Source organism: Onychomys torridus, chromosome 22 (assembly GCF_903995425.1).
Source record: "Onychomys torridus chromosome 22, mOncTor1.1, whole genome shotgun sequence".
Classification (NCBI taxonomy): Eukaryota; Metazoa; Chordata; class Mammalia; order Rodentia; family Cricetidae; genus Onychomys; species Onychomys torridus.
The window spans coordinates 31,157,732-31,176,035 of record NC_050464.1 but is presented as its reverse complement, the minus strand read 5'-3'; the positions used below and the strand labels follow the sequence as shown (position 1 = coordinate 31,176,035).

Sequence of the window (18,304 nt, the reverse complement as noted above, 5' to 3'; positions counted from 1 at the left end):
GTACCCCGAGGTCAAGTCTACAGTACAGCATGTGATGGTGCCGGCCCAGCTTGCTGCCCAGAGAGGGGGCTGTGGCTGCATCTTAAAGCCGAGTTCTCACAGCAATGGCTTCATATTTTTGTTTTTTAATGTTTATTTGTTTATTATGTATACAGTGTTCTGCCTGCATGCCAGGAGAGGGCACCAGACCGCATTATAGATGGTTGTGAGGCACAGTGGTTGCTGGGAATTGAACTCAGGACCTCTGGAAGAACAGCCAATGCTCTTAACCTCTGAGCTGTCTCTCCAGCCCCGGCTTCATTTTTCTGGTCTCATGGGGCCCTGTTTCTGTAAGACCTCAGACCTTGCCAAGGTGACCATCCCCTGACCCTCAGGGAGGACACATTACTCTTCTGATCTCAGCAGCATCTTGTCGGCCTTCCCCCATGGCCCACCATGACTGCTGACAGGTAGCAGAGTGTGGCAGTTAATCAGGACCTCACTAGGCTGGCACAGGTCCTCTGGTGAGGTTTTCGGGAGCACGGTAGGGAACTGGTGGTGAGGGGGAGTGAAGACATTGGGAGAATCAGGAGCCATGGAATCCATGACCCAAGGGGCCCTGGCATATGGGGCTGGTGCAGGGGAAGCGGTATAGGTGTGAGGAAGCCATGGGCATCTGAGTCACAGGGGCTGTGGGAGCCTTTGTTCCCATGTTCTTCGCGTGACACAGGAGGTCCACAGACTGTGTGTCCCAACAGCCCCTTCCTAACAGGGCATCTGAGTCGGTATTCCATGATGTGGGCACAGAGTGGCTTCATTCCAGTTCCCAGGAGTTCCCATCTGCTGTGGTCCGTGCCCTCAGCTTTCCTAGAAGGCCTGAGAAGGAACCCCATCGCCTCTAGAGAGAAACGGGCACACCGGTGTCCAGATTCCTACAGCCTACAAAAGTAGGGGAGCCACAGGTCAACTCTGAGGAACTCAAGACCAGCTCCCCAGGCCTGGACCCAAGTGCCCTTCCTCTACGCCTAAAACACAAACTCACAACCTATCCAGAAATGCCTTCTCTGGGACCCCAGAAGGCTCAGTCAGCATGTCCCCAGACTGAGGTGCTGGATGTGACGCAGGAACCACACATACCTGGCCTTTCCAAGCACAGAATCTACACTCTGGGCGCTGCTGGTGCCTGTAGCCTGCCGGGATTCTTCATTTCCATCTTAGCCACGGTCAGCCGGTGTACCTCGTCTGGGCCATCAGCGAAGCGCAGGGCTCGGGCCCAGGCAAAGAACTGAGCCAGAGGGTAGTCGCTGCTCAGGCCCGCTGCTCCGAAGGCCTAGCAGACACATGGTAGGAAGGAGAGGAAGGCCTGGGTGAGTTCTGAATGTGACATCCTGCTCAGAACAGCTGGTGACAGCTGTCTCCCCAGGGGGCCCCCTGTAACACCTGTGAGTTCCAGACTTCACATGGGGCCACACTGCAACCCTTTGGATGCCTGAGTCACCAAGGCTGTTCTTCAAGGTTGTTTCTGCTATTGAGAAAGTTCTGTGGGGGACCAGGCATCAGGATGTGGAAGGAGGCACCCCACAGAGTGAGGACATTGGATCTAAGCAGCAACAGGGCTCCCCTGAGCCTGAGGCCTGTCACTTGCAAGCAGAATGCTCTGGGTGAGGTACTTACTGAATTGGGCTGGGGAAGGAGGGAGGTTTGGTTTCAAACAAGCTTGGTTTGAAAAGCGAAGTGGCGGGCACAGTGCAAGACGGTCCAGGGTGGCTCACCTGAACAGCACGGTCAATGACTTGATAGGCCATGGATGGGGCCACCATTTTGATCATGGCAATCTCTAAAGCTGCAGCCTGCAGGAGAAGGTAGGGTTAGAAAAACAGGACAACATGCTAAAAGCACATAAAGCCAAAGTGACCGTCAGGGTGGACGCAGCTCAGTTCTGCAAGAGGGGAATGGCGGGTACTGCATTCTAGGCCACGGCCAGGTCCAGAGGCCTCAGCAACTGCCCGTTGACAGCACCCACCTGGCAAGCACAAGGCACTGGCTTTGATTCCTACCACCACAGACACAAAACAGCTGTGTCCAGCGACAGCGACAGGCAACAGTGGACCAAAGCCAGAGAGGATGACCTCGGGGCTGGCCACTGACTGAGGCATCTCAAGCCTCCAGCAACAAGAGCATCAAAGAACCAGGACCTATGCTCCTGACCCAACCCGTGTCACTGCGGCTCTTGGCTGGGTGCAGGGCCCCTGCATGGGAAGCCAAATAACACGGCAGTCAGCATGCACCACGCCTACCCATGACAGGTGATGAGTAATGGCGCTCTGGGAAGAAGACCCTCCGTTGGCTGATGCTTCATTTGGACAAGGCCTGTGACGTCCCTCCTCCCCGGCTCTCTCTTCCCTCATCTACCTCCCGCCACAGATACGCCACGGGAGTACAGAGCCACCAGACCTCCCTTTCTCAAGCCAGAAGGACAGTTGGTAAAGTGGCAGTTCCCCTCTTGCTGGGCCTTGTCTGGACTGGAACAGATGACCAGAGCTCAAGAGAACAAACAGTAGCAGTTATCAGCGTCCAAGAGCCAGACAGGGAGAGAAGGGCTGATTCCTGTGTCACCCTGCCGTGACATCTGTCACCTGTGAGGCTTCCCACCTTGTTTCCCGCCACATCCATGAGGTGGGCGGCTTTCAGCACCAGCAGCCGTGCCTGCTCGATGTCCACACGTGACCGGGCAATGTCTGCCAGGATGGTGCCCTGCTCCACAAGGGGCTTCCCGAAGGCTGTGCGGGACATCACCTACAGGCGCCAGAGAGACAAGACTGAGGAGCTGGGCCTAGAGTGGCCCTGGGAGGCTCGGGCGCAGGGGACCCGCAGAAGAGCAGGGCACACGGGAGGGGAGAGGGCAGAAGCAGGAGCTGCCTGCCTGCTGACTGGCAGCAGGGTTCTGAGTATAGGCACTAATGCTCATCACAGATGCCACGCCTGCACGGAACGTCCTACAAAGGCAAATGGACTGGACACAGCTTCAGTGACCCCGGGGAGCTTGCAATGTTGCAGGTCCAGAGCCAGGAATCTTGGGCTACCTTCGTGCCTCAATAGCCTTGGATTGCCCACTGCTGTGTGAATTAACATCCTTGTGACTAAGGGAAGTCCTTCTGGAATGCGAAGATGTCTACCTCCACTGGCCCCAAAGCTAAGGATGTCATTAGATGGTCCCGGAGACCTCCAGCAGAGATGTCCCCACCTGTGTTAGGACTCACCTGCCTGATGCGCCATCAACTGTCTGCAAATGTTTTATGACTTTCTGTTCTGTTCCTATACAAATTTCAGGATGCTGGGCATGATAGCGTACACCCTTAATCCCAGAGAGAGGCAGGTGGGTCTCTGGGAGTTCTGGGAGTGGGGTGGAGACTGGGCTGGGAGCTACACAGTGAGACCCTGTCTCAAGACAAGACAAAAAGGAAACTTGGTAAAACTCAGCACACTGCAACATGGAATCTGAGGTCATCTAAATCTGTATTCCTGGACAATGGTCACTCACACATGGCTCTGAAATCACTTTCTTTTGAGGTGAGAGCCACTTTTAATACACACCACACTGAGCCACCATCTCTTGGTGGTCAGATTACTTCTGAGAAACCCTTTACTGAACCTCTGGGTATGAGTCTGGGAAGAGGGAAGGCCCTGAGCTGCTTCTGACCAAGGCAGTACCCAGGAGGGCAGCTGGGACTGTGGGAGCCTCACCAAGGGGCAGGTCGCCACCTGCTGACAACGGCCAGCCTCACACCCTGGAGGGCCATCTTAGATGGAAAGGGCTATCAAGGCATTCTTTCATGTGTTTATTTATCTATCCTCGGGAAAGTAACTGTTACACAAATAATTTATCTTGTGGCTCTTCTATCAATTTCCATACAAAAGAGAGAAAAAATACATGTTATCCCACCATCTAATTTTCTATAGTGACATCAGGTGGCTGTCGGCAGGGCACAGTGTTGTCTATAGAGTGAGCTGTTTGGGAGGGTGAGGTAGGCAGGCTGTTGGAGCCTAGGAGCTTGAGACCAATCTGGATAGCACAGCAAGCCCACCTCAAAACCGATGGTTGGTATTTGTCCTTCCATATGTTCTGCATGCATATAAATACATACATACAGTTTTAAAGTTTTATTATATATTTTGTGGGTGTGGCCAGAGGACAGCATGGAGGAGTTGGGTCTTTTATTCCACTATGTGGGTCCTAAGATAAAAGTGAGATCATCGGGGCTGGAGAGATGGCTCAGCAGTTAAGAGCACTGACTACTTTTCCAGAGGACCAGGGTTCAATTCCCAGCACCCACATGGCAGCTCATAACTGTCTGTAACTCCAGTTCCAGGGGACCCAACACCCTCACACAGACACACATGCAGGCAAAACACCAATTCACATTTAAAAAAAAAAAAGTGAGATCATCAACACTCTTGATAGTAGATACTATACCTGCTGGCCAGCTCACTGTTCTCCCTCTCCCCATGAAAACACAGTCATAGTCCATATAGTGTTCACGTGAGACAGGGTCTCTCCCAGCTGTCCTGGAACTAGCTATATGGACTACACTGGCCTTGAACTCAGAGATTCACCTGCCTCTCTCTACAGAGTGCTGGGATTCGAGGTGTGCGCCATTTCGCTTGCCCCTTGTAGTCTGCTTTTAAAACATGTAATTTGGGTTGGGGATTTAGCACAGTGGTAGAGCACTTGCCTAGCAAGTGCAAGGCCCTGGGTTTGATCCTTAGTTCAAAAAAAAAAATTAAAAACAAAAACAAACAAACAAACAAAAAAACAAAAACATGTAATTTAGGGGCACCATGAGTGCATCTCTATACTAAGAAACTACTTTCCAACCAAACATGGTGTGGTCCACTTGAGTCCCACCAAGGTCATCTTTGCCTACATGGAGAGTTCCAGGCCAGCATGGGCTGTATGAGAACCTGAACTATGAGAGGTTTGGTAAATAGTCTGGTGACTTGTGCTATCTTTGTGGCTGGAGACCACACCAGATCTTAACAGATCCTCCCCCAGACCATTAGCTTGTCTTTCACTGTCAATCTGCAGAACCCAACTTTACAGAGGGTGTCGTGGGGACTTTACAGAGTTTCAATGTAGTCCCTCCCCATTCTATATTGAGTTTACTTTGTTTCTCAAAGAGACTTATATATGCTTTGCTGTGCACATGGGATCGAGTTAATCATCGCAAGAATAAGTTTTCACCAAATTATCCTGTGCTTCAAGAGACCTAAAATAAATCATGTGGGGGTCAGACTCATGAAGTTGGAACCAACGGCAGCTACTTAGTCATGCTGACCAAACTGCCCCCCTTGCCTCCTGCAGACCTCACTCTGCTGCCCTGACGTACTAGTGGGCCTCTAGCTGTTAAGGGGCCCACGGCAAACGACTTCTGTTGTTTGAGGCAGTGTCTTGTTATGGATTCTAGGCTAGTCTGGAAGTTGCAGCAATCCTTCTGCCTCAGCCTTCACGGACTAGAATTGCTGGAAATAAGATCCCATGCTGGCTCAGATTATATGTTCTGGACACACTGGACAAGGAGGGTGATGTGCATAGGGTCAGGTGCTGTGTGTCTCCACAGGCACAAACAGGCAACTCAGGATCTCCCTGGGGTCCGAGTTTTAACCATGTGCTGGGAGCACAGACAGCTCTTGGCTACCCATGATCCTGTGGGTGTTGGTACCTCACCCTCAGCTACCATAAAGGTTGGCCTTGGCTTCTGGCCACTTGGAAAGAGAGATGGCCATTCCAGTCTGGAAGTCATCTGTGGCCAAGTAGAGAAGGTGCAAAGTACAGATCACAGATCCTGGGCATGAATATCATCCTGAATATCATCATTCAGAAGGGTACCAGAGTTTGAAGTTCCCTAGCCAGCAACAGTGGCTGTGAGACACTGTAGGAATTAGGGGACTTACGCGTGTCTTCATGAGCGCCAGGGCCCTCTCCGAATACCCAATCAGCCTCATGCAGTGATGGATCCGGCCAGGCCCCAGCCTGCCCTGCGCGATCTCAAAGCCTCGACCAGGGCCCAGAACTATGTTCTCCTTGGGCACACGCACGTCCTTGAAATGTACTTCACCATGGCCCCCTGAAAGACCAAAATGCATTTTCCTTGGATGTGTTTATTCCTCGCTTCAGTTAGGGCTAGTGCTGGTACTATTCCCAGACCTTAGCCTTCTAAATGTGTCACAGTTAAGGAGAGGACAGGGGTGGAGAGGTGGGGGATGACTCGGACAAATGGACAGACAGAAACAAGGGAAGAGAATTGCTGTCTTCAGCAAAAACAAGTTATTCTGCCATTCCATGTGGTTTTTCAAGTCAGGGTTTCTCTGTGTAGCCCTGGCTGTCCTAGAACTCACTCTGTAGACCATACTGGCCTTGAACTCAGAGATCTGCCTGCTGAGATTAAAGGCATGTGCAACCACTGCTCAGTTTCTGCCATTTCATTTAAAAGTTTTGTACATTAAATTTTACTGCTGAGTGTGTGTGTGTGTGTGTGTGTGTGTGTGTGTGTGTGTGTGTCTGCACATATGCACAGTGAATTTGGGGAGGTCAGAAAACAACCTGCAGGAAGTCAGGTCTCTTCTACCATGTAGGTCCTGGGGATTGAACTCATGTTGTTGGGCTTGGCAGCAAGCACCTTTACCTACTGAGTCATCTCACTGGCCACAAATTATTTACAGTTTTAGGACAAATAGCAGAGTCAACTCTCTTCTTTTACCATGTAGGTCACAAGGACTGAACTCAGGTCATCAGGCTTGGTGGAAGTACCCACTGAGCCACGTTTCAGGCCTTGTGGTGAAAATATGATGCAGGCCAGAACCTCTAGATGAGGAACAATGCATCAGTCCTCTGGGGATGCCGGAAGTGAGGGCATGAATGCTGTCTGTAGAAAAGGCCCACTCCCCACATAAGTGAGGGACTGGACTGGGGCTGTGACCTGCACAAGGCCCTAACGCCAAGCCTGCTGCTCTGGCGCCTCTGTCTGCCTGTCTCGTCTCAAGGACTCCTGCTTATCTTCTGAGATTACAAGAGGAAAGGCAAGCATAAACACACGCAGGCAGTCTGCCGGGCAGTTCGTGCTCGTTAGGAAACAAATGGCTGGTACCACCCTTGGTATATATAAATATTACTAACGCCTCAGTATACGGAAAATTCTGAACAGAACTCAGGCTCCCCAAAACTGCTGCCCATAGACTAGAACCATACTCAGAGTGACTGACCCTGGGAGATCTAACCTGGAGCATCCTCCAGTCCATACACTGACAAAGGCCGGATGACATTGATTCCTGGAGTGTCCATGGGAACCAAGACCATGGACTGCTGCTGGTGCCTCGGGGCCTGTGGGTCTGTTTTTCCCATAAACACACAGAGTTTGCAGCGTGGATCCAGGATGCCTGCCAGGAGAGGAGAGAGACGCATTCTATCAGCGGATGCCAGGACCATGGAGCCTCTAACCACAGGAAGCCCTGGCCTGTCAAAGGCAAAGCTAGGACCCTGATAGGCCCACATAATCAGAGAAGCAAGTGTAGGCTCCAGCCCAGACAGAACTTATCACATTGAGACTGGAATCCAGCACCATAAGAGCAATGTGTTTGTTTGTTTGTTTGTGTTTTTCGAGACAGGATTTCTCTGTGTAGTTTTGGTCCTGTCCTGGAACTTATTCTGTAGCCCAGGCTGGCCTCAAACTCACAGAGATCTGCCTGGCTCTGCCTCCCAGGTGCTGTGATTAAAGGCGTGTGCCACCACCGCCTGGCCTAAGAGCAATGTTTTAACTATGAACATTTTGTCTGCATGCAATGTGCATCATGTGTGTGCAGTGCCCAAAGAAACCAGAAGAGGGAGCCAGATCCTCTGGAACTAGAGTCACGGATGGTTGTGAGGCACCATGTAGGTGCTGGGAATCAAATGCCCTTAACTGCTGAGCCCTCTCTCTCCAGCCCCATGAAAAAAAAATTTTTTTTAAACCATCATGTTTGATTTGAAAAAACAGAAAGAAGAGCCAAGGTGGCTGCTATAAGGGCTTCCTCTAGCATGCTGAGGTCCAGCTGGGGAAGTGGGTTACGTGATAAGATGTCTACTACCAGACAGACAGCTCACAAGTTCATCCAAGGTAAAGCAGCCAGGACAGACCCGGCTGCAAAAGGCTTTGAAGACAGTGCACCCTCTAGTGGACGCTGGGGGTTGTTAGGCCCAGGACAGTGGCATTCCTGGGAACACCCAGAAGACAACTAACTTCAGGCTCCCAAGCTTCCATCTGGTGTCTGCTGCGGGAAACTGCTTAAGACTCCAAGGCAGATCGGTGCTCCAGCGGGCTGCTGCTGTGCTTTGTGGGAGGCATGAGGATGGGCTAGCCTCAGCTACATAGCAAGTCTGAGGTCAGCACAGGCTACACGATACCTTCTGTGTGTGTATGTGTGTGTGTGTCTGTCTGTATCTCTCTCTCTTACACACACACACACACACACACACACACACACACACACACACACACACACACACACACACACACTCTCACACACACCCATGCATGCAAATTTCTCATTGACAGAAAAAAAAAAAAGATTCTTCTACAAACTGCTGCTTCCCCCCCACAGCCTGCCCCACTGATCCCCACAGGTGCTAGAAAGGACAGCTTTATACACAGGGCTGGAGTCAAGCAAACTCTGAGGCCTGTTCTCTACCTGCTGGATTGGTACTACAGCCTTAGGTAAGTGACTGGTCATCCCGAGTCCTAGTCTCCTCCTGTGAAATGGGATGGGGTCACCAGCCCTGCCTGATGGGAAGTACAAGCGCACTCTGTGAGCTGAGGGACAGAGAGGCGCTTGGAAGCCCCTGAGATACATGTGACCTCAGAGCAGTGGGAAGCCACCAGTAAGACTCCCAGCTGAAAGAGGCTGGCAGGGTGGGGTATAGAGAGCTGCCTGCAGGAGTATGGCCACGGGTGTGGTCATCTGGTGATGCCCCGAGGTCCCACAACACAATGTACCCCGCCCGCGACTCCTACAGGACTTCAGAGAGGGCTGCTCGTCCACACAGACTGAAGAACTGAAAACTATATTCCGGGTCATGTACCTGAGATCCACCACTTGTGACCATTTATGACGTAGGAGCCACCTTCTTCTCTGATGGAAGCCTCAATATTGGAGGCGTCTGACGAGGCCACCTGCGCAGGAGCACGTTCTGGTTAGAGTCCCCGTGGACCTACACTCCGCAGGGGCGGAGCCCAGCTGGGGCCCCTCCAGAGGCGTGAACACAGTACCTGGGGCTCAGTCATGGCGAAGCAGGAGCGGATCCTGCCTTCCAGCAGTGGCACCAGCCAGCGGGCCTTCTGCTCCTCGGTGCCATACCGCACCAGGAGCTCCATGTTGCCCGTATCCGGGGCAGAACAATTAAATATCTGAGGAGGAGAAATGCATGGGTGGCCCCACATCTTCAACCTCCTGGAAGAGGCAGGGCTGGACCCCTTCCACATCATTGACACCCTCACATCTCATAAAAGTCCTTCCTCTCCCCAGAGAAGGATCATACACGCCTGGAGTCAAATCTCAGATGCCCTGAACCCTCCCATGGATCACTTCTTTGAAGCAGAGGACCCTGGAGCCAAGGGCTAGAAGCCCCCACAGCCCACACCCCTGGGTGGTTCCCCCGCTGAGCCGACCACTTGTGCAGGCTGAAGTCAGCTGCTTGTTGCCCGCCTTCCTTTCTCATACGATGCTCAGGTCATATGGGTCAAGTACCTGACCCATACATATGGTATCCCTAGATCTGACTTTCCACACGGGCAGCTGGCCATGTGGGGGACATGTTCTCACACACTGAGGGGACTGGGGACTGTACCTCAGAAGCATATAGGGACATGCCCATTACTTCACACAGATGTGCGTACTCCACGTTAGTCAGCCCAGCTCCATATTTTTTCTCAGGATCTGTCTCCAAAGGTAGGAAAAGGTTCCAAAGCCCTTCAGCCTTGGCTTTCTCCTGTCAGGGGAAAAAGGAGAGATACAATCTTTTTTTTAAAAAAAAATGTATATTTGCCAGGCAGTGGCGTATGCCTTTAATCCCAGCACTCGGGAGGCAGAGGCAGGCAGATCTCTGTGAGTTCAAGGCTAGCCTGGGCTACAGAGCGAGATCCAGGACAGGCACCAAAACTACATGGAGAAACCCTGTCTCAAAAAACCAAAAAAAAAATATATATATATTAAAGATAAAAATTTATACAGGACTGATGCCACCCATCTTTAACCCCAGTGCTTGGGAGGCAGAGGCATGTGGATGCCTGAGTTTGAGGCCAGCCTGGTCTACATGTTGAATTCCAGGCCAGCCAGGGATGAATAGAGAGACATTAGCTCAACAAAACATAACAAAGCAAAACTAAACGATGTAAGTGTGTATGTGAGTGTCCATGTGAATGCAGGGCCCATGGAGGCTAGAGGTGTGGTGCTGGAACCACTGGAGATGGAGTTTCAGGTGGTTTGTGAGCACCTGATGTGGGTGCTAGGAACTGAACTTGGGTCCTCTGCAATAGCAGTATGTTCTCTTAATGTCTGAGCCATCTCTCCAGCCATGACCATCTATTATCTTTTTTTTTTGGGGGGGGGGGGCAGGACAGGCTTTCTCTATATAACAGCTCTGGCTGTCCTGTCCTGGAACTCAATTGTAGACCAGGCTAGCCTGGAACTCACAGAAACCCTCCTGCCCTGAATGCTGGGATTACAGGTGTGCGCCACCATCATCTAGCAGCCTGAATATTTCATCCTCCTGCTTCCACCTCCCAAGTGCTGGGATCATAGGAGTTGCACTGTGCCCGTTACCATTCTCCTTTCTCACCACAACTACCTTGCTGTGACAGTATAAAACCTGATTAATCAGCAGCTGTCTCTTTCTAGTGACGGGAAACCAAGTCGATGCCACTCAGCCCCCTTGGACTCTTCCCTCACTGGTAAGGGTCAGCCATGTTGATGAGCTTGCTTACCTTGAGGTCTTCTATCAGTGGGGAAGGAGTCCACCTGTCAGCCGAGGCCTGGTGTCTCTGCAGCTCTGGCTCCAGGGGGTACACGTTCTGTTCCATAAACTGCAACAGCCGGTCGTACAACTTTCTGACCCGAGGGGAGAGGCCCTCTGGAGAGATGATCAGGCCTCCCTTTGCCTCCTGAGCAGGGGAAGCAGCTGCTAGGGTACTGTGACTTCTCACCCCCGTCGGGGTCTGCCGGGGCTGTGACCCAGCCCATGCATGGTAGGATCTCACTAGTGGTTTGGCGGCTGGCATCTCCTTGAAAACCCGGAACCCTTCTTTGGTGGCAAAGTCCCATGCCAGCTCAGCCATGAACTCGGTGAGCTTCCCGCTTTGTTTGGCAGTTGCTGAGCTTGCCTGTCCTAGGCAGAACGGAAGGAGAACTGGTTACCCCTAACCAGCCTTCCTGGTGACCGAGCAGTGACAGAGCCGATATTCTGAGGGCAGCCACTGCCACTGGCTCGGTGCCTGTTCCATCCACACCGGGGCCTGGGCCCTGTACTCTCAAGCACTACTGTCTGAATCTGAACTTGGTGGACGAGGAAACTGAGTCTGGAGAGGTCAGTTCCCCTGAGAACCAGAAATCAGAGGTCGGATGTCTCTGCTGCTTGCCATTCCTTTTCCCTAAAGAAGCTAAGTTAAGCTTTGGTGGTGCACACCTTTAATCCCAGCACTTAGGAGTTAGAGGCAGGTGGATCTCTGAGTTCGAGGCCAAGCTGGACTACAGCAACAGCCAGGACAGTCAGGGCTACACAGAGAAATCCTGTCTCAAAAAACAAACAAAAAAACCCAACCAAACAAAAACAAAACAAGAAAGCAAAAAACAAACAAAAAGAAGAACAAGCAGCTAATTTAGTGACACCCTCAAATCACTGTGCAGCACCTGGGGACAGTAAGAGATACAACTTGATCCTTCTGAGAAAACGCCTTGGCCAGTCTAGGCACCATTTTCTCCGGATGACAGCGCCAGCATCACAGAGTGCCCTGGCATTTCCCTCTCTCTGCTTCTCTGTTTCTGTTGTCTGTGTTTTGAGACAGGGGCCTCTTGGAGCCCCTAACGTGTAGCTGAGGATGATCTGGAGGTCTTCGTCCTCCTACCCACCTCCCAAGTGTTGGGATTCCAAGTGTGTGCCCTGCATCGGGCTATACATGTACACGTTGCTATGACGGTTCAGAAAAGTTATCCTTACACTATTCTAGCCAAACCTGTCCCCTCCAAGCCCCTGGGACCATCAGGCTGGCCAACACTTACCTGTGAGGGACCGCTTGTAGACTCCCTGCAGAATTGCCGCCACACGGAAAAACGAGAAGGCCATGTAGAAATTCCAGTTATCGATGGGCGGGAGGCCCATGTGGAGACAGTACATCCTGAAGTACTCCTCCACCGCTGGGATACCCAGCTGTGTCACATCCTGGTCCCTGAACCCTGAGATGAGAGACAGAGCCGTCCCTAAGCGGTTGGTACCTACACCCCCCTCTACCCCTAGCAAGCCTGGATTCTGAAAGCTACTATGCTCCTGAACGGCTTTCATAGCTATGAGGCAGCTTATGAATAGAGTGGCTCCTTGCTCTAGCCGATGGCCTGGGGCTTGCCTGGGGCAAGCATGAAGCTCCTAGTTTACAAATTGTTCTCTCAAGGTTTCCGACCAAATTAACAGTAAATAAAGGATGCCGGGCAGTAGTGGCGCACACCTGTAATCCCAGTACTGGGGAGGCAGAGGCAGGTGGATCTTTGTGAGTTGAGGCCAGCCTGGGCTACAGAGTGAGATCCAGGAAAGGCATAAAGCTACACAGAGAAACCCTGTCTCGGAAAAAAAAAAAAAAAGTAAATAAAGGACTGTAGCCTCTGATTACCCCTGGACCACAGCTCTCAGATGGATGCCATCCTCTACCCGACATTTGATTACAAACAGTCATAGAGGAGGTGACGCAGACAACCAAGTGGAAACAATGAGATCATTACATTAGATGGTCATTGGTTTGGGTCATTTGGTCATTGAAACAAAATATTTTCAATAACAGACTGGGTGCGATGACACACGCCTGTAATCTCAGCACGGGGGGGGGGGGGGGGGGGGGAGTGGAGGGAGGGGTGCCAGGAGCCTGTCTCAGGGCAGACAACCCAGAAACAAAAGACAAAGATAAGATACCCAGAATGGAAGGCATAAGCTGAGCCAGGGCATATCAGCAAGAGCTGACGCAAGCTGGAGGTACAGCTTGATGCCAGAGTGTCAGCTAGCGTGCACGAGGCCCAAGATCACCCCCCGGGGCAAAAGAAAAACTGGAAAGAAAAGAATGTGTTATGGATGAAGGGAGATTCATTCCATTCGTACCCTCACATCCCAGGGACACTATTATCCAAACTACTTGCACCTTGATTTCAAGCCCAGCCCAGTCCCCACCACCTCAGCCAGTGCCGTGCCCCGGTGCTTGCCACTGAACTGGCTCCTACCTCTCAGCATGGGGAAGCTGGATGGTAGGTAGTGAGCCAGGCAGCTGTAGGCCACGTCAGCAAAGGGGTCCCCTAAGGTGGAAAGTTCCCAGTCCAGGACAGCGAGCACCTCCGCCTTTTCAGGATGGAACATCAGGTTGTCCAGCCTATGTAGCCACAGAAGGAATGGAGACAGCTGGGAAGACTCTGTCTGCCCATCCAGGCTCAGCCTCCACCAGCCTGTGAGCAGTGCCTCGGCCAGCCGCTAGGGCTCCCGGGCCCTCTCACTACTAGCTGACCTCAGCCAGTCAGAAGCACTAGCAGGGGATGTTTAGTTAGCTGTTCTTCCCTCCCGGGAGAGCCCCAGCTCTGGCCAGGAGCCCTTCTCTGACATTACCCCTTCTGGATGCATTCCCTCTCTGTGGCGGCACTAAAGAGGGCCTGTAGATTCTCTGACACACTTGCCCCTCCACGAAGCACCCGGCTTCTAATGAATGTCGGGTGGACGAAGTGATGCTGAGGGATTTCCAGGGTGGCGGAGGTCGGTGAAGGTAACACAGCTTTTGTAGTACACTCACCTTTGGAGACATGAGCTACCAGGCAAGTCCTGTGACCCAGGGAAACCACAGAGCCACAGCGAATGGCCTGAGGAGCCCAGCCATCGGCAAAGCAAGCCTGTAGAGTACTGCATCTCCTGCCAGAGAGCCACCCTGGTGGAGATGTGTTATCCTGTCCCAGCTGTCAGCTCCGGGGCCATGGTGAAGTCTGTTAAATGCAGTAGCTACAGCGGAGCATGCTGGCCCCAGGTAGAGCCGCTGGTTAGGAACTCCACTGTGGTTCCAGTCTGCTCAGTGGCCTCTCCTTTTAAACTCTCCAATGGCCTCCGAGTCCTGACTGGACACTAACGCAGGCTTGATTTAAAATAAATGGAAGGGGCTGGGGAGGGGGCTCGGTACTTATGAGCACGTACTGCTCTTGCAGAAGATCCGAGTTTGGGTCCCAGCACCTGGTGGAAGTTTGGCTCACAACCACTGGTTCTAGGATCTCACTCCCTTCCGGCCTCCATGGGCGCCTGCACTTCACCCACACACATAGACACTTCATCGAAAGTAAGCGAAATCTTTAGAAGAAAAATGCCCAAACAAGACAGGGAACAGCACGCAGCCCCTCGGGCCATCCTCCTCACAGAAGCCACACCTGATGCTTGGCTGTCTTTTCTTGGAACTCTAACACACACACACACACACACACACACACACACACACACACACACACACATATCAGGTTCAGCTCACGGCCTCCACCCTCACTCCCCACCTTCTTTGAACTTGGACTGCATTGGTCTCATGCTCTTCTGTCTCTCTTAGCTATGTACACACTTAAAATCCACCGGTGGCATCCTCTCAATCCTTGGTAAACTTGCATAAATACCACAGGCGCTTATCCTTTGGGAACTCTTTTCTCCTCAGCATGGTCCTCTTGAGATTTATTTAGGTTGACTCATGTAGAGCCAATCAGTTTATTTTATCTGCTAAGCAGAAGCCCAGCACACCACCAAACCACACGGTTCACCATGTGCTACAAGCTGCAGCGGGCCGGCATCTTTGCATCTGGCATCTTTGCATCTGGAGGTGCCAGGCTGAGCTAGAGGGGAATTGATGGTTGTGGTGGGCTCGCTTTGTCTGCTTTCCTGGCTTTAAGCTTCCAAATCCAGCAGTATACGTTCCCGCCTCCTTCAAGGTGCCCTGGTCCACAGAGCAGCAGGTGGAACTCTCTTGGATAGAGTTACCTCTAAGGGGAGCACAGTCTAAGATCAGGGGTGATTTTCCGGCGGTGTCTTCAGGTTTTGCCACAGCTGAGAGGCCTTTAGACCGCTGCTGGCTGTCTCCTGCCTGCTCTTGTGTTTAGTCACACATGACACTTGTGGCAAAGACGAAGAGCCATAAAATAGATATGGCTAGTTGTCGCCCGTCCCTACTCTTCCCCACCCAAGAGGGAGGTTTGCATGGGGTGGGGGAGGTCTTCTAGAGTCCTAGGTTGAAGATAATTAAACACATGCAAGCAAATTATCAAGTCGTTCGGGGGCCGAAGAAGATGTGTAACTCAGCTGGAAGGGGGTGTGTGTGTGCACGCCTTTGATGCCAGCACTCAGGAAGCGGAGCCCGGCGGATCTCTGTGAGCAGAGTCCAGGGCAGCCCTGGAAGGTCAGCTGGACACCCAGTGGGATGGAGGTGTACTGAGTTCTAGTGAAGGCTAGACTCAGCATACACCCCGGGGAAACCACATCTACTCCCTAACCTCCTTCAGTCTGGGCACAAGGTCAACACCCAACACTGAGCCCACAGGAAGTGAAAATGCCCTCATCTACCTGATCTCAACCATGTTTCCACACCCGGCACGGCTCCTCCTCCCCACAGGCACATGGGACAGTGTCTGCAAGCAGCTCTGGGAGAGGGGGCTGCCATGGACCGCAGTGAGCAAAAGCCAGAGATGCTGCTTGACCTCCTAAGAGGCGCAGCAGTCCTCTGCGGCATCGGACTGTCCCGGTGCTGACAATGAGAAGCCCTGACATAAAGGAAACACTCTGTGAAGGGACGACTCCCGTCTGTAATATGGATCCACTGACTTGATCTCCCCTGCACGGACCTTGCCCATCCGTTTCCACAGGGGATAGGTACCCCACCTCACGTCACCCATCCCCCACCCCCCCCCCCGGCGGCAGCGGCTGTGTCTACCTGAAGTCGCCATGCACCACCGTGGTTCTCTGTTGCCTGGGAAGGTGCAGTGGCAGCCACTGGATAAGCCTCTCCATTGCTGGGATGCTGCTGGTTTCCGCTGCTCGGTACTGCTTGGTCCAGGTCTGTACCTGGCGACGAATGTAGTCCCCTGAGGGCAAGAGGGTTAGGACAACAGCCTTCAATGCCCTGCAAGTTCAGCACAGGGGTGAAAACATCAGCAGCTCTGTGCCAGTGCCGTGTGCCTGAACTTGTCCCCGTGACGGGGAAATTCCCACGTGAAGCTCCCGCCCATGGTGGAAGCCACTCTGCCTCGGCCGGTGAGGCACTGTTGCCCCACCACAAATCTTCTGGCCTGACCCATGACCTTCTCTGAGGGTTTGTGAGCTTTCAAACGGCTGAGTGAACCCCTTCTTGGTGAAGTGTAGCAGTGGTAAGGCTGAGAGCATGCATCTGGAGTCAGACTGGCAGGGGTGGGATCCATCTCTGCCGTCATCCGACTGTGTGGTGACAGGTACCCTACCTCACCCTGCTGGGCCTTACTCTCCTCACCTTGATAGGCTCTTCCCAGAGCTAAAGGAAGGATAAAATACATGAAGCTGAGCCTGGCATGGTGGTGCACACCTTTAACTCCAGTGCTCTGGAGGCAGAGGCAGGTGGGTCTCTGAGTTCGAGTCCAGCCTGGTCTACAGAGCGAGTTCCAGGACAGCTAGGGATACACAGAGAAACCCTGTCTCAAAGTGCCAAAATAAAGAAATAAGGGTTGGGGATTTAGCTCAGTGGTAGAGCGCTTGCCTAGCAAGTACAAGGCCCTGGGTTCGATCCTCAGCTCAAAAAAAAGAAAAAGAAGAAGAAGATAGAAATAAAATAATATTAAAATAAAGTACATATAGTTGAGGTGGAAAGGTCATTTTAGACAAGTAAGTTCAAGGCCAGTTTGGCAACAGAGTGAGGAGTGAGATCCTTGACATAGCAAGAAAAGTTTTTTCCTTTCTGCCTTTTTTTTTTTAAGGCCAAGTGTGGCTAGGCAGTGGCAGCTACACCTTTAATCCCAGCACTCAGGAGGCTGAGGCAGGTGGATCTCTGTGAGTTCAAGGTCAGCTTTGTCTAAAGAGCGAGTTCCAGCACAGCCAGGGCTACACAGAGAAACCCTGTCTCGAAAAACCAAAAACCAAACAAACAACCCCCCCACCTCCAAAAAAAAGAAGCCAACTATGGTGGTATACCCTGTAATGCCAGCACTTGGGAAGTAGAAGCAGGAAGATCAGGAGTTCAAAGCCATCCTCAGCGACATTTCTAGTTCAAGGCCAGCCAGGGGGTACATCAGAATCTTAAATAAAATTTTATTTATTGTTTGTTTGCTTGGATTTTCAAAACAGGGTGTCTCTGTGTAGCCCTGGCTGTCCTGGAACTCACTCTGTAGACCAGGCTGGCCTCAAACTCAGAGATCCACCTGCCTCTGCCTCCCAAGTGCTGGGATTAAAGGCGTGCAACATCACCTGGCTCAAATAAAATACAATTTTTAAAAAGATAGGAAAGAAGGAAGAAGTGTACCTTAAATACTATGGTCAGCATCATTAGAAAGAAAGGATCGAACAGTTCAGTAAGAAAAAAGTGGCAAGGACAGAGTCCTTAATTCAGTCCATGATGTGTCTCATCCAAGGACGATATGAGTGGTCAGCAGTCATGATCAGCCTGCGTTCAGAAGGTGGGCAGGGTTGTGGGTCAGCACCCCTAACCACCCAGACCCCAGCAGCAGAGCTTCACTTTGTGAGAGGAACTGTTGGTGGAGGATGGGCTGCCCCTGCACACCTTGCTTCCCGAAGTCGTCCAGGCCCGTGGCCTGCAGGTCCACACTGTGAATTCTGCACAGGACTTGGTTCATGGCAGTGTATATGGCTTGCCGCTGGCGGGGCTCCAAGCCTGGCAGGGAGGGGTCTTTGTAGATGATGCCTGGGCAGTACTCCATCAAGTAGAAGGGGGTACCGATGATGCTGGCAGAGACACAGATGGGGTTGGCCACTTTAGTTTCTGTGAGGAGGGTGTGGGAGAGGGACGGAGCTCCCTCGCCTCTAAGTGCAAAGAACTGAGAGTGCCCATCACTGCCC

At 52.1% G+C, this 18,304-nt stretch overlaps 1 protein-coding gene across 1 annotated transcript in view; it reads right to left on the bottom strand.

The window, feature by feature from the left end:
- Positions 1–245: 245 nt before the first annotated feature.
- Acad10 (acyl-CoA dehydrogenase family member 10) overlaps positions 246–18,304 on the bottom strand; it is a 39,107-nt gene continuing 21,048 nt past the window's right edge. The window contains exons 9-22 of the mRNA XM_036172213.1: positions 18,009–18,190; positions 16,197–16,347; positions 13,483–13,628; positions 12,283–12,456; positions 10,992–11,392; positions 9,857–9,997; positions 9,279–9,416; positions 9,092–9,182; positions 7,255–7,413; positions 5,932–6,104; positions 2,632–2,775; positions 1,752–1,829; positions 1,117–1,309; positions 246–918 (exon numbers count right to left, since the gene is read on the bottom strand). Coding sequence (XP_036028106.1) covers positions 1,139–1,309; positions 1,752–1,829; positions 2,632–2,775; positions 5,932–6,104; positions 7,255–7,413; positions 9,092–9,182; positions 9,279–9,416; positions 9,857–9,997; positions 10,992–11,392; positions 12,283–12,456; positions 13,483–13,628; positions 16,197–16,347; positions 18,009–18,190 — 2,149 coding nt within the window. The 3' untranslated portion in view covers positions 246–918; positions 1,117–1,138. The remainder of the gene's footprint in view (positions 919–1,116; positions 1,310–1,751; positions 1,830–2,631; positions 2,776–5,931; positions 6,105–7,254; positions 7,414–9,091; positions 9,183–9,278; positions 9,417–9,856; positions 9,998–10,991; positions 11,393–12,282; positions 12,457–13,482; positions 13,629–16,196; positions 16,348–18,008; positions 18,191–18,304) is intronic.